General features: G+C 44.3%; 1 protein-coding gene across 2 annotated transcripts in view; it reads right to left on the reverse strand.

The window, feature by feature from the left end:
• The window catches only part of LOC135204031 (uncharacterized), a 157,709-nt gene that overhangs the window by 30,296 nt on the left and 113,078 nt on the right, over positions 1–14,335 (reverse strand). For both annotated transcript variants that reach the window (XM_064233973.1, XM_064233974.1), the window contains exon 8: positions 12,772–12,925. In XM_064233973.1, coding sequence (XP_064090043.1) covers positions 12,772–12,925 — 154 coding nt within the window. The remainder of the gene's footprint in view (positions 1–12,771; positions 12,926–14,335) is intronic.

Below are 14,335 nucleotides of genomic sequence, written 5' to 3' on the forward strand. Positions count from 1 at the left end.
GAAGCTGAGGGTGGACTGATCTTGAAGCGGTGTCCGTCCTCATTTATATTTGGAGTTGACAGCAGGGGGTCTGCCCCATGCTGATCTACTATTGGCTGGTGGCGGTAGGTCTTCGTTTTCATTGGTGGCTTGAACCGGGTCTCAAGCCACTTTCCATGCGTTGATGGTTGCGATACTGTAAGTCCTGCAGCCGCCTAGACCTCCTTAGCGGCACGGTTACGTCGATGGGCGTTTCGCTATGCTGCGGGACGTCACGGCTAACTTGATTATGATTGGCTGCGGGAGTATCTCGTTCGGGGCGTCGTCTTCCGTGGAGTTGTCGTGCTCGGTGGTGTCATTGTTGGTGCAGGTCTTCTCATAATCGTAGGGAGGAGAAATTCTTCCTGCGTCGTATTTAGTGTAGGTCTTACTTGCTGGATGAGAAGCGCCTCCAGCAGGCGTAACCGACGGGCATCAGGGGCCTTCCCCGATGATCTTCGTGTTTTGGATGATCACATCCCGGGAGATGGCCTCTTGATGTTTGGTGCGTGCGTGATTTTTGATAGGCCCCTCTTGGGCGTGGCACGAGAGTCTCTTCGACAGGCGCATGGTAGTCATACCAACGTAGGCGCCGCTGCAACCGCGGACTGGGCATGTATACTGGTACACCACATGCGTCTGCTTCATGGGGTCTCGTACCTGTGGAGAGGGTTATTTTTTCATAATAAGGTCGCGAGTCCTCCGATTCTGGTAGTAGATAATTAGGTCGATATTTTTGGTGTCGTCGGTCGGGGATACATTTTTCAGAAATAATTTTTCTTGACTGAGTCCTCTTCTTCACGGTAATGTGAGCTCATGAAGGCTTTATAATACAGCTTGATATTATCCTGGGGGCGGGGTTGCGGGGCTCTCACTACCGTACCATTTCTCCAGGGCTGTACGGACTTCTCTGCTTATTAATTTATTTGAATACCCGTTATTTACGAGTACTTGGGAGGCGCGGTCGAGTTCCTGATGAGTGTCCTGCCAGGTCGAGCAGTGGGAGAGGGCTCTCCTGACGAAGGCCCTGATGGTCCATGCTTTTGAATCTGGCAGGGCACTCGCTGTCACCATTGAGGTAAAGTCCTAGGTGGTTTTCTTTATGTAGACGGAAGTACGGAGGCCGTCTTCCGTCTTACTCACAAGGACGTCGAGGAAGGGGAGCCGATCGTCGTGCTGTATTCAACAGTGTAATTCAGGACGCTGCACTGCTGAAATGCCTGACGGAGGGCTTATACCTCATTCTCGGCGTCAACTTGAACAAAGATGTCGTCGATATATCGTCCATATCTGCGGGGGTTGCTGCATCCTAGCGAAGACTCGTTCCTCCACGGTTCCCATGTAAAAGTTAGCGAAGAGTACCCCCAGTGGGGGAGCCCATCGCTACGCCGTCCTTTTGGCGGTACATCTGTCCTCGGTGGGTGGAGAAAGGGGCCTTCTTCGTGCAGATCTCCAGCAGCGTACGGAGCGAGGCTTCGGGTATGTTGAGGGGTCGCCGTCGACTGACTCCTGTAGACACGCTCAAGGATGATGTCAATAGTTTTCGTCGACAGGCACGTTCGTAAACAGGGACTCTACGTCCCAGCGAGGTGATAATCCCGGTGCCAGGGTGCCGTGGAGGAACGAGTCTTCGCTAGGATGCAGCAAACCCCGCAGATATGGACGATATATCGACGACATCTTTGTTCAAGTCGACGCCGAGAATGAGGTAGAAGCCCTCCGTCAGGCATTTCAGCAGTGCAGCGTCCTGAATTACACTGTTGAATACAGCACGACGATCGGCTCCCCTTCCTCGACGTCCTTGTGAGTAAGACGGAAGACGGGCCTCCGTTACTTCGTCTAACATAAAAGAAAACCAACCCTAGGACTTTTGCCTCAATGGTGACAGCGAGTGCCCTGCCAGATTCAAAAGCACGACCGTCAGGGCCTTCGTCAGGAGAGCCCTCTCCCACTGCTCGACTGGCAGGACACTCATCAGGAACTCGACCGCGCCTCCTCAAGTACTCGTAAATAACGGGTATTCAATAAATTAAACAAGCAAGAGAAGTCCGACAGCCCTGGAGAAATGGTACGGTAGTGAGAGCCCGCAACCCCGCCCCCAGGATAATATCAAGCTGTATTATAAAGCCTTCATGAGCTCACATTACCGTGAAGAAGAGGACTCAGTCAAGAAAATTATTTCTGAAAATGTATCCCCGACCGACGACACCAAAAATATCGACCTAATTATCTACTACCAGAATCGGAGGACGCGCGACCTTATTATGAAAAATAACCCCTCTCCACAGGTACGAGACCCCCTGAAGCAGACGCATGTGGTGTACCAGTATACATGCCCAGTCCGCGGTTGCAGAGCCTACGTTGGTATGACTACCATGCGCCTGTCGAAGAGACTCTCGTGCCACACCCAAGAGGGGGCTATCAAAAATCACGCACGCACCAAACATCAAGAGGCCATCTCCCGGGATGTGATCATCCAAAACACGAAGATCATCGGGAAGGCCCCACACCTGGAATGCCCGATCGGTTACGCCTGCTGGAGGCGCTTCTCATCCAGCAAGTAAGACCTACACTAAATACGACGCAGGAAGAATTTCTCCCTCCCTACGATTATGAGAAGACCTGCCACCAACAATGACACCACCGAGCACGACAACTCCACGGAAGACGACGCCCCCGAACGAGATACTCCCGCAGCCAATCATAATCAAGTTAGCCGTGACGTCCCGCAGCATAGCGAAACGCCCATCGACGTAACCGCGCCGCTAAGGAGGTCTAGGCGGCTGCAGGACTTACAGTATCGCAACCATCAACGCATGGAAAGTGGCTTGAGACCCGGTTCAAGCCACCAATGAAAACGAAGACCTACCGCCACCAGCCAATAGTAGATCAGCATGGGGCAGACCCCCTGCTGTCAACTCCAAATATAAACGAGGCGGACACCGCTTCAAGATCAGTCCACCCTCAGCTTCCCAGCCCGAGGATGTCTGGCAGCTCCAGACGAAAGCTCGCTTGCTTCAAGAAAGAGAGAGAGAGAGAGAGAGAGAGAGAGAGAGAGAGAGAGAGAGAGAGAGAGAGAGAGAGAGAGAGAGAGAGAGAGAGATATCGTTAATGACTTTGATAACTATGGTATCATAGTTTATCTGTAAAATTCAAATATATACACCAATTTTGACTCTGTATTTGATCATGACCTCCATAGGCGCTCTACTAGCCTGTCTAAGTAGCACGGAAAAAGCCGCTATTCGGAAAATAGAGAAGAATCTCTACAAGTGTAATGCTGCTGAAGTAGCCATTACTTTTAATAAAGTATGCTTGAGAGAGGGTCTGCTTCCTAAGTACAATAATAATAATAATAATATAACTGTAATTACAAAATTCATATGTGATAGTATTTTAAAGAAATACAATAATCTATCCATTTTGCTCTTTTTAAATAATGGTAACTCTTCTCTCTCCTCTCTCCTCTCTCTCTCTCCTCTCTCTCTTCTCTCTCTCTCTCGCTCTCCCTCTCTCTCTCTCTCTCTCTCTCTCACTGAGATGAAGAATTTTTCATGGTACTAGTATGTAATATGTTTATTGATATTTTCAGTTAATAATAAATAATATAATAAATAATATAATAATAATAATAATAATACTAATAATAATAATTTTTCTAATAATAATAATAATAATAATAATATAACTGTAATTACCAAAATAATTTGTAATAAGTACTATTAAAGAGATAAAAAAGAACCCTTTTCATTTCACTTTACGTAAGGATAACTCCTCTCTCTTACCGAGATGATGAAAAATTTTTATGGTAGATGTATGTGTTTATTAATATTTTCAAATAATAATAACAATATAACTGCAATTTCAAATGAAAATTCTTCCTTCCTCTTTCTTTGTAGTATCCATTTCCCTACCTTCTTTCAACTCCAGAGAAGCTCGGACTTGGGAAGCTGTCAAATATGTCAAGTAATGTGACAGGGGAGGGGAGCAGTGATATATAATGGTCAATGATTTTAATGCTTTTTATGCAATTTTCCTCTCTCTCTTACTGAGATAGATCATTTTTATGGTACATCTATGTAATAATTTTATTATTAATATTTTCCTATAATTACTATCATATATAATAACAATACTATAACTGTAATTACAATATCATATGTATAATAACAATACTATAACTGTAATTCAAATTCATATGTGATTTTTAAATACAATAATCTTTCCATTTCTCTCTCTCTCTCTCCACAAGATACGTATGTCATAGTGGTAACTCTCTCTATCTTCTTTTTTCTCTCCCCCCCTCCTTTCTTTCTTTTTCTTCCTTCTTTCTACTCCTCTTCCTCTCTCCTCTCCCTCTCTCTCTCTATCTCTCCTCCTCTTCTCTCCTCTCTCTCTCCCTTCTTTCCTTCTCTCTCTCGTCTCTCCTCTCTCTCTCTCTCCTCTCTCTCTCCTCTCTCTCTCTCTCTCTCTCTCTCTAAGTTTTATTATATACCGTATATACTCACGTACCATGCGACTTTTGAAGACTTAATTTTGGAGTTAATTTTAAGGGGGTTGCATCATACCAGAGATATTTACAGCATGAAATAATCACATATTACTATCATATGATAAAATACAAACATAATGAATATACATCTTTCTTTTCCATGGATCTTTAAAAAATTTATGCTTTACTTCACTGTATCCAATAATATTATATGTATTTTCATATTACTATTTGTTTGTATTATAAAATACAAACATAGCAATCAATGTTTTGGTTTGGGAATCAGCTGAGGACCATAGCCAGGTAAGTTCGTTTTGCTGTACTGAACTCTAATCAGAGCAACTTTCTTGCTTCTAGTTAGTGCAAGTGAATCTCAAGATATTCTATTTATATACGAGACAAGGTTATTTTACGTTATACAAAGTGTTTTCAAGTCGAAATATCACTAAAATACGTATCGTTTGTGAACAAAATTTAGTTATTTTTTTCGTTAGTAGATGGCGCTGAGGGCATGTTTACTGTGTAAACAAAAATCAACAGATTATGTTCCATATTTTCACTATCTCATCAGAATAATACGAGCTTTACAAATTTATCTTTTATTGGAGTGAAAACAGTGAAATATGATATTGTTATGATACAATAAAGTTTTGTACATACTTACCTGGCAGATATATACTTAGCTAGAGACTTTGTCGTCCCAGACAGAAATTCGAATTTCGCGGCACACGCTACAGGTAGGTCAGGTGATCTACCGCCCTGCCGCTGGGTGGCAGGAATAGGAACCATTCCCGTTTTCTAATCAGATTTTCTCTTCCACCTGTCTCCTGAGGGGAGGCTGGGTGGGCCATTTAATTGTATATATCTGCCAGGTAAGTATGTACAAAACTTTATTGTATCATAACAATATCATTTTTGTACATTCAACTTCCCTGTCAGATATATACTTAGCTGATTGGCACCTTTGGCGGAGGGTAAGAGACAGCTAATTACTGAATAGACAGGTAAACAACATACGTTGTAGGTAATATATAAAAAACCTTGGTTCCTACCTGTTTAGGCAGAAGACTTCATAGCTACTGCTTAGGAGTCTGCTTCGCCTCAAGAGCCTCAGCGAGGATGTGACCTATGGCTAAGAGTTCTTGTGGGTCTGTCGATGGGGTCTTATCCACTTACTCGACAGAGCCTGATGGCATTTGTCAATGGGGTCTTATCCACTTACATGACAACACACCTTGCCTAGTGGCATAATTAAGGAGCACAACACCGATCCCGATCACCTGATCCTAACACGAGGGTTAGTACTTAAATTGAAAAGAGTTATCCCCAAACTCCTTTCAAACAACCCTAAAAACTCTTTCAAAAATAAAATTTAACTCACTAGTTAAGGATCAGTATCGGCTCCCTATCCCAGCAACGTATCCGCAGACACGTATAAACCAAGAGAGAAGGATCTCTCGTAGGTTATCTTGACATCCTTCGGGTAATGGGAAGTCAACACAGAGTTGCATCTCCCGTATGTGACAGCTAATATGTCCTTTAATTTACAAATATTCTTATGGAAAGAACAAGAATTCGCAAAAGCTCGCACTCCATGCGCTTCAATTCTCAGCTGTTTGAAGGAATCATCCAGGCACTTATCAAGTGCTTTGGAGATCACACTTGTCTCAAAGAAGGCCAGGGCATTCTTTGATATGGATCTCTTCTGGATGAAGCCTGGCGCCTGGCTGGCGCTCGTGCTGGCTGGCGCATCACTCTTGGCTGGCGCCTGGCGCCTGGCTCCTGGCTGGCGCTTCTGGCGCCTGGCGTCCGGCTGGCGCTTCTGGCGCCTCCCCACTTGCTGGAGCTTCGAGCCTGGCTGGAGTTTCGAGGCTGGCTGGCGATGTCCACATCGGACACTCTCGCCTGTCCGGTCTGTCCGCCTCTGGAGCAAATTGGCGCATTTGTGCCAGGTTGGAGGCCCGTGCCTTCTCCGCATCGAACAATAAACGCGCTCGTCCGAGCTGTCTGCCTCTGGCGCTTTTCGCCTGTTTGGCACTTGGCGCCTGGCTGGCGCTTCATTGCCCGAGGATCCTGAACAAACAGACAATAGTTTGTCCGGAGACTGGAGAAGGGTGGAAGGTTCTCTTCTACCTGGAGCCTCTGGCCTAGGACGAGGGGAGGCGCTTGGAGCCAGTTACGTCCAGTAGACTATAGGATATCTTAATAGGACGAGAGAGAAGAGTCTTCCTGCGAGGAGGATCCTTCGTGAGTACTTCCGTTGCTGACGAGATCTATTCCTGCAAGTTAAGGAGGTTGCTCGTTGCGGAATCTTCCCTCTCCTTGCTCGAAGGAGGGGAAGGTGGTTTGGAAGTCGAAGATGACTCAGAGCCGAAAGTGGGCGAACCCAGGGCTTTCTTGGCTCTTGTCGTATCCCTCTGAGTACCTTCTGGGAAGCGCTTCGGGCCCTCATCGCAACGACTCTTTAGGAGACCCTTAAACCATTTCTTCTGCTGAAGATAAAACTTAAGCGCCCTGACTGGGCAAAGAGACCCTTCTATCTCTTCCCTTCTTAAATGGGAAAGTTCCTTGACTTCAAAGCTCTGAGCCAGGGTTAGAAGGGTTTTAGTTCTTTGCCAGAAATAATGTGCTGGCAAGAACCAATAGCCGAGTCTCCATGGAATCCGAAGCGAGACTCCAATACATGAAATTCACTTGTCCTCTTGGTATTTGCTAGGGCCAAGAGAAACAATGAATTTCCTCATAAGATTTCTAAAAGAAGCTTGATGAGGAGGTTCCAACTTGTTGGAACAAGGAATCTGCGGGCCACGAAAAGATTCTAACTCGAAGTACATGATGTCCTACTCTTGGTTGTCTCGAGGTATCGTATAAGATCCCGAAGATCTTAGTCCTCTGCTATCTTCAAGTCCCTTTGTAAAGACAGAGTATAGACTGCTCCTGTATTCTTTGATAGCAGATATATCCAAAGGTGATTCTTCTCTCAGAAAAGGAAGAAAACAGCCATGTAGGTCCACAGAGATACTGGAAGAGGACAGTTTCTTCATTCAACCCTGCAAGATCTGCAGCACTTCTTGTCTTGGCCATGACACTTTGCCATTCACCTTGAAGAAAAAATCCTCATTCATGTCAACTTCTCGTCAGTCTGCACGCAGACAGACTCAGAGTGGAGAGGTTTTGAGGTACCTTTCGAAGTGAGGCTGATAAGAGTAGACCGACTCTCTTGGGAAGGCCTTTGGAAAGTGCTGTAGGAAGGACGTGACCTGTGGATCCAGCCTCTCGAAGGCCAAACTGGAGCAAAAAGCATCATCCTCTCTCCCTCTGACGCCAGTAATTATCTTAATACATTTGTTAAGAATTTGAATAGGGGAAAAAAAAAAGACTAATATTTATTCCCCTTCCAAACTAAAGGATGGCGTCTATTGCTACCGCTCTTGGCTCGAGAATAAGGAAGCAGTCTAGAGGAAGCCTCTTCGTCTTCAACCTTGCGAGGAGATCTATGAAAAAAGACCTCTCCCAGGTTTCCACAACTCTCTTTCGAACGAAGATTCGTCAGACGTCAATAGTTGTTATTGTCGATCGAGACGATTTTCAGGGACATGCCACATCGTGCAGCGAACCTCTTGAGGATCGTTACGTTCCGTGCCTATGCTCAAAACAGGTTCTCTCTTGTTAATGCGCACAGGGGCGAAGAGAGAGATTCTCGATGCTCCTTAAGATATGAGAGAGCTGTGGAATTGGCCTAATTGATTTAAAAAATAATTTCGTCCCTCCCTGGGAACGAACCCCCATCCAGTTGGACGGGGAACGAAATCAGGAACGGACCGTGGCGCTACCGAGCCTGCTATCAGAGAGGCTACTGAACCTCTCGGTTAAGAACTCGCTCTGTCGAGGAACTGAAAAGTCAACTAAATTGCTTGCAATTCTTTAGACTATGTGCCAGGACATCTGTACCTCTGTCAGGGTACCCGGCAACCTCTCTTATGTTATTTCCGTTTCTTGGTAGGAAAAATTGTATAGGACTGCATTGCAGTCCATTCAGGGAAACAAACTTCTGCCACGAAGAAAATGGTTCCCAGCAGACTCATCCACTGTCTCACTGAGTATGCTCCGTTCTCTATTAAGGCTATGCTTTTATAAGCATGAGAGCATTATATAATATAGTGCTATGCCGAGTTAGAATCGTCCATAATTCTGTTACATTGCGGTAAACAGCATATAAAAGGTGTAAGAGATCTTTCTGTTGAAAGCTTCTTAACAAATCGCAGACAATGTTTATTCATGTTTGCCTACAATTCCCCTCAATCCAAGGCTAAAATCCGTGAATGTAGGGAGAGCTTACGGTTGCACTAGTCATCCGTAGAGAGGGAGGGATGTAACCAACCGCTCATGACAGAGAACTAGATGGTACTGTGTTGGTCTACAATGACAGCAGTCTACATTCGCTGTCTCGTAGTATTCTTCCTGAGTAGCTACTCCATTCAATGAGGAATAGGTTAAATTATTATCGAGCCTAAGGAAACTCTCAATAATGCATATTTAAGCGAAACAGCCTTCGCTAAATACATAAGCTGAGTTGGTGTTGTCGTAACAATACCTTTAAGCGTTGTCATTACCTCGGAAACTCCTGGAAGGATACAGAGATTTCAGTTACCATCCGTAGAGGAAACTACGGTATGCGTATATGACCTGAACCAAACAGTTGTAAAATAACGCAAAGGTAAAATACTTAGAGTATAATAGTCACTTGTACACCTAATTCTCTACTACATTCTTTTCTCGACGAGGAAGAGAAAGAATGGAAATCTACTATCTTCGTTCTTTTCGTCAATAGAACAAATTAGTATTAGCCGAAGGAGATCCCAAGTGAGAACCGAGGACCGAAGAGGATCTCTCAAGCTTCCTATTCTATTGGACATAAGACTTCAAGGACGTAGTCTACAAGTCTATTACCTGGAAGAGCCTCTAACCAATGAGTGAGAGCTCTTCCAAATCTTGTCCAAGAGAGCTTATACGCTTACGCGATAAAATGTATTGAGATCTTTGTCAATGAGAACTAACCCATTTAAGATACAAAGAGTATACATTTTTTGTCAATGAGAACTAACCCATTTAAGATACAAAGAGTATACATTTTTTGTCAATGAGGTGTTATGCACCTACTTGACAATATGTTTAATATCTCACTAAAGAGGGAAAAAACTGCACTTACATGAGAGAAAGTTAATCCAGGAATTCACTAAAGTCTTCCCGATTCCCACAGAAATCAAGGAAGGGGCAGGATTCCTGTTCAGAGATTGTGCTTACAGAAGGAAGGACCTTAATGTTCCCCTTCGGCACTCAATCCCGAACGCCGAATAGGAGAAGCGTGATCAGCCGAAGGAGAGCGTCCCTTATCGCAATGTGAAGGGCTTCTAGCAGGATCAGATCCATCCCGACAAGGGCGACGGCCGCCTGTGCGACATCTTGCGTCCCTGCCAGGCGAAGGATGATGCGCGAAAAGTCCGATCATCATCAAAGCCCTCCTGACAAGGATGACGGCCGCCTGTGCGACATCTTGCATCCTTGTCAGGAGAAGGCTGCGCCTGCGAAAAACTTCCACCAGTAACAGATACATACTGACAAGGATGACGGCCGCCTGTGTGACATCTTGCGCCCTTGTCCAGAGAAATCTGTTCTTGGTAAAAGTCATACAGAGGAGCCTCCTGGTTGACTTCTCTGTCCGATTCATGGAAGTAGATCCTGGTGCCTGGCGCCTCTGGCTGTCGCTGTCCGCCTCAGACAGTGTCGCCTGTCCGCGTTGTCCACATCTGGCGCTTGGCGCCTGGCTGGCACTGTCCGCGTACGACACTTTTGCCTGTCCGGAGTGTCCGCGTCTGGCGCTTGGCGTCCGGCTGGCGCTGTCCGTGTACGATACTTTTGCCTGTCCGGGCCGCCTTTTCCAGGTTGTCCGTATCTGGCGTTTGGCGCCTGGTTGGCGCTGTCCGCGTACGATACTTTTGCCTGTCCGGGCCGTCCGCGCTCCTGTCCAAGTTGTTCGCATCTGGCTCCTGGCGCCTGGATGGAGCTGTCCGCTTCAGACACTCGATTCTGTCCGAGATGCCCGCATCTGGCGCCTGGGGCCTGGCTGGCTGTCCGCGTCGGACACTCGCTCTGTCCGAACTGTCCACCTCTGGTTGTCCGCCTCGGACAATAAACACGCTTGTCCGAGTTGTTTTCCGCATCTCCGAACTTCAAACGTGTCTGCAAGATGACGAATCGGACTAGGAGACGCACTCTTTGAGGATGCCTTTCCAATGGCGATCCTTGGCAGTCTGGGTCGCCACAGATCCTGCCGAGGGGACGCCTGATCGGTGCGGATTCTCCGTAACCTCCGTAAGGCTTTCGACATTTCCTTCTCCTCTGGGCCTGGGAGCTTGGAAGAGGTCTAGGCCTGGGAGCGAGACAGAGCCGATCAGACGCACCACCCTCCACTGCCACTGGAAAACACTATATTCACTTCTTACCTTTAAGAACTCGCATTTTGAGCGCCATCCATTTACTCTTCAAATTTGCAAAAGCTGAATTTGTAGTTTCTGTGAGGTACGGTGATGAGAATGCAACAACTACTAGTACTGCTAATACTCTAACTGCTCGTTAGCACGAGACTTATAAAAGCTTCTAAAGGCAGCGTTTCTAGTCATATACTTTTCTGACTTCCTTAAGTAGGAAGTTAGAGCGTTTATTTTCCTCAATCAAATTTTAACACACTTCTTACACGTATTAGTGAATAAATATTAATATTTCCCTTAATTGCAAGTTGTGAGGGTCTACCTAAGCATTTGGTAGTCTCACCCAAATTCTAATCACTTCTTCGAAGCTAAATCCAACAAACAGTTAACAAAAGCGTATGCCAAACCAAAGATCCAATACGTCACCAAAAAATACAGCCCAGAAGATCGATGGCGATGAAAAACGAAAATCAAGTCAGGAGGTATCAACAACGATGTTGACAGTACCTCGATAGAGAAAATCTGATTAGAAAACGGGAATGGTTCCTATTCCTGCCACCCAGCGGCAGGGCGGTAGATCACCTGACCTACCTGTAGCGTGTGCCGCGAAATTCGAATTTCTGTTGGGGACAATGGAGTCTCTAGCTAAGTATATATCTGACAGGGAAGTTGAATGTACAAAAATGTTCTTTCACACCCAATAGTTTTGATTAAAACATCTTTCTCTCAAATTTTGTTTACGGTCGAGTTTGATGGTACTATACTGAAGTTTGCGAGTTTCATCCACGTTGTCGATGCACGGTAAGTCGTTAGCAGATCAACATTCTTTCCTTAGCTTCAGCTAAAACTTACAGGTTAAATTTAGCAGTATATACCCTTGCCGACTTTTCTCCAAAGCGAGTAAGGATATAGTAATGTGAGAATATATCAATCCTATTCTCCTTAAGTTATTTGTAACATAACTACGGTAATTTTTTACTATCATATGATGGTTGAAATCAAGCAAAAACGCTGTTGTTATCAGATTAGGTTGTTCAAAGCATATCAACTGTTTCTGGCTGTATGCGTTTACACAACAAGTATAACATTACTAACAATACTTTTGGCATTTCTTTTACTTTTTTAAACTTGACTAGAAGATGGGATAGATAAAGAGATGGAGGAAAAGGGGTTAGCCTAACTAAAAAATGGAATAGATTAAGAGGAGAAAAAGAAGTTAGCCTGTTGCTGTTTGGTCTCATAAATTTAACTCACATGATACATGAGATACATGATAAAATCATATTTTGAGGTTGAAAATTTGGGGGTCGCATGATAAGTGAGATTGCGTGTTACACGAGTATATACGGTAATCAAAACAGCCTTTCTTGAGTACAAGATTTCTTAAGACCAATAATTGCTGTTTCATGTTATAAGCAATTTAACTTTCACAATAAAATGACCAAAACTTCTCCTACTAACTATTAAATTACAGATGATACATGAAACATAGTAGATTCAGTAGTACATGGAGTCCCCAGTTATCGGCGGCCTTTGTTATCAGTGATCCGGTTTTACAGCACTTGTCTAGCAATGACGATATCTGGGTTTTCAGCGCTATTATTGCAGATTTTTAGTTAGTGGCAATTTTTGGCTATCGTCATGCTGTCAGGAGCAGAACCCCCCCTGATAACCAGGGACTACTTGTATACAGTAATAACCATATTACAAAAGTACCACAACTTGTCATACTACCTCCTGATCAAGCCACTGAGAGTTTTTTTAATACCATACCTTCTGAATTAACCTGTTTCCTCACATGAGTAGATGGCTTCTCTGTCTGATGGGGTGTGTGCATTGGATCTGCTTTTGAAGGACTATCTAATGCACTAGAACTTGGTTCATCTCCTCTACCACTGTATTTCTCAAAATCCCCGAAAAACTGCACCTGGTATAAAATAACATTTACTTCAGTGAAAATCCTTGCTACATTCACAATGAAAGTATGTAATGAAAATTACATTTTATAAGAATAAAATTCCTGTACACCTAAAATACACTATGGCATTAAATTTTTTTTCTGGGCTCAACCTGTGCCGCTCCGTGAAATGCTCCTTATAGCATCATTTCTAAGGTATAAACTGCTATATATACCAGAGAAAAAAGTTGCATGGAATGCCGGGCATATGCCTAGCTCGCTCACCATATAGGGTGTCGGTATAGTAACTGGGGCGTGAAAAACCAACCACTCTCAGAGGTCTCTTACCAATTAGTTATCTCCTCTCCCAACATCCCCCGTTACTACGAGGTGCCGTTCTACATCCCACTACTGCCCGCCACCACCCCTCTACCACCCATGCGTACCTAAACATTCCTTTCAATAGCATCATACGAAGTACTACTGTTTTTCGTTTGTTGATTTTTTGTGCTTGATTTTCATAATGTCAGACCTCCTAGAAGCTTCCACTACTAAGTTGAGTACTACTATTGATTGTGCTATGCACTGAAGTTGCGTTCTCTTTATCATAGGTATTTCCTACGAGAATATGATCTTGATCAAGGATCGTAGATATCCGACCCAGTCGGCCATTTTGATGGTCGCTACTTCACGGAGCTTTGTTTACATGTTGATTGACCATTAGTTCCTCATACTAATGGCAATCATTTTTGTCCTAGACATATGGAAATAAATGCACTTTTAATATTTTGTATAATTTTTATACGATGTTTACGTGGGTTTTAGATATTTAGTGATTTGGCATACACTGGGCTACGGTCCGAGCATACATGTTCGAGTCATATCCTACTTTAGGGAGTTTCCCTTGGTTTGACAACTTTTGAGCGTTAATTTATCTTTGCATCTTAAATCGGCAACCACCCGATTTCGTAGAGATATTATTAAGAGTGATATAGCCTACCTGACCATATCGGTATCTCACCCAATGTTGGAGACCTAGGCTATTCTCGCTCGGCTTAATTTTTGTCTAGCTTAATATTATGTTGTATTCGTTGTGTGCCATTATTACCTAATTATCTATTATTCACTTTAATTTTGGTCATTTAGTTTTGTAAGCTACATATCTCGTGGTTCAATTGGATCTTTATCATCGGTAGGGTTGTCCCACCTGACCGGTCATATGGTCCACTTGATCGCGACGAACCAGTTCGCTCTGCCGCTCCCGCCTAGTACCACCCCTTCGGGGAGATACTTTTATCACACGATTCAGGTTACTTTTAGGCTTTAGTTATAGTCTATATCGGGAGCGACGGAATATGTAGCAGCGATATGGGTCATACCATGAGTTAGGACAGTGACGCTTTTCTAGCTGGTTTCGATTGGCTTCCGAACGCACCGGAT

Source organism: Macrobrachium nipponense, chromosome 44, assembly GCF_015104395.2.
Source record: "Macrobrachium nipponense isolate FS-2020 chromosome 44, ASM1510439v2, whole genome shotgun sequence".
Taxonomy (NCBI): Eukaryota; Metazoa; Arthropoda; class Malacostraca; order Decapoda; family Palaemonidae; genus Macrobrachium; species Macrobrachium nipponense.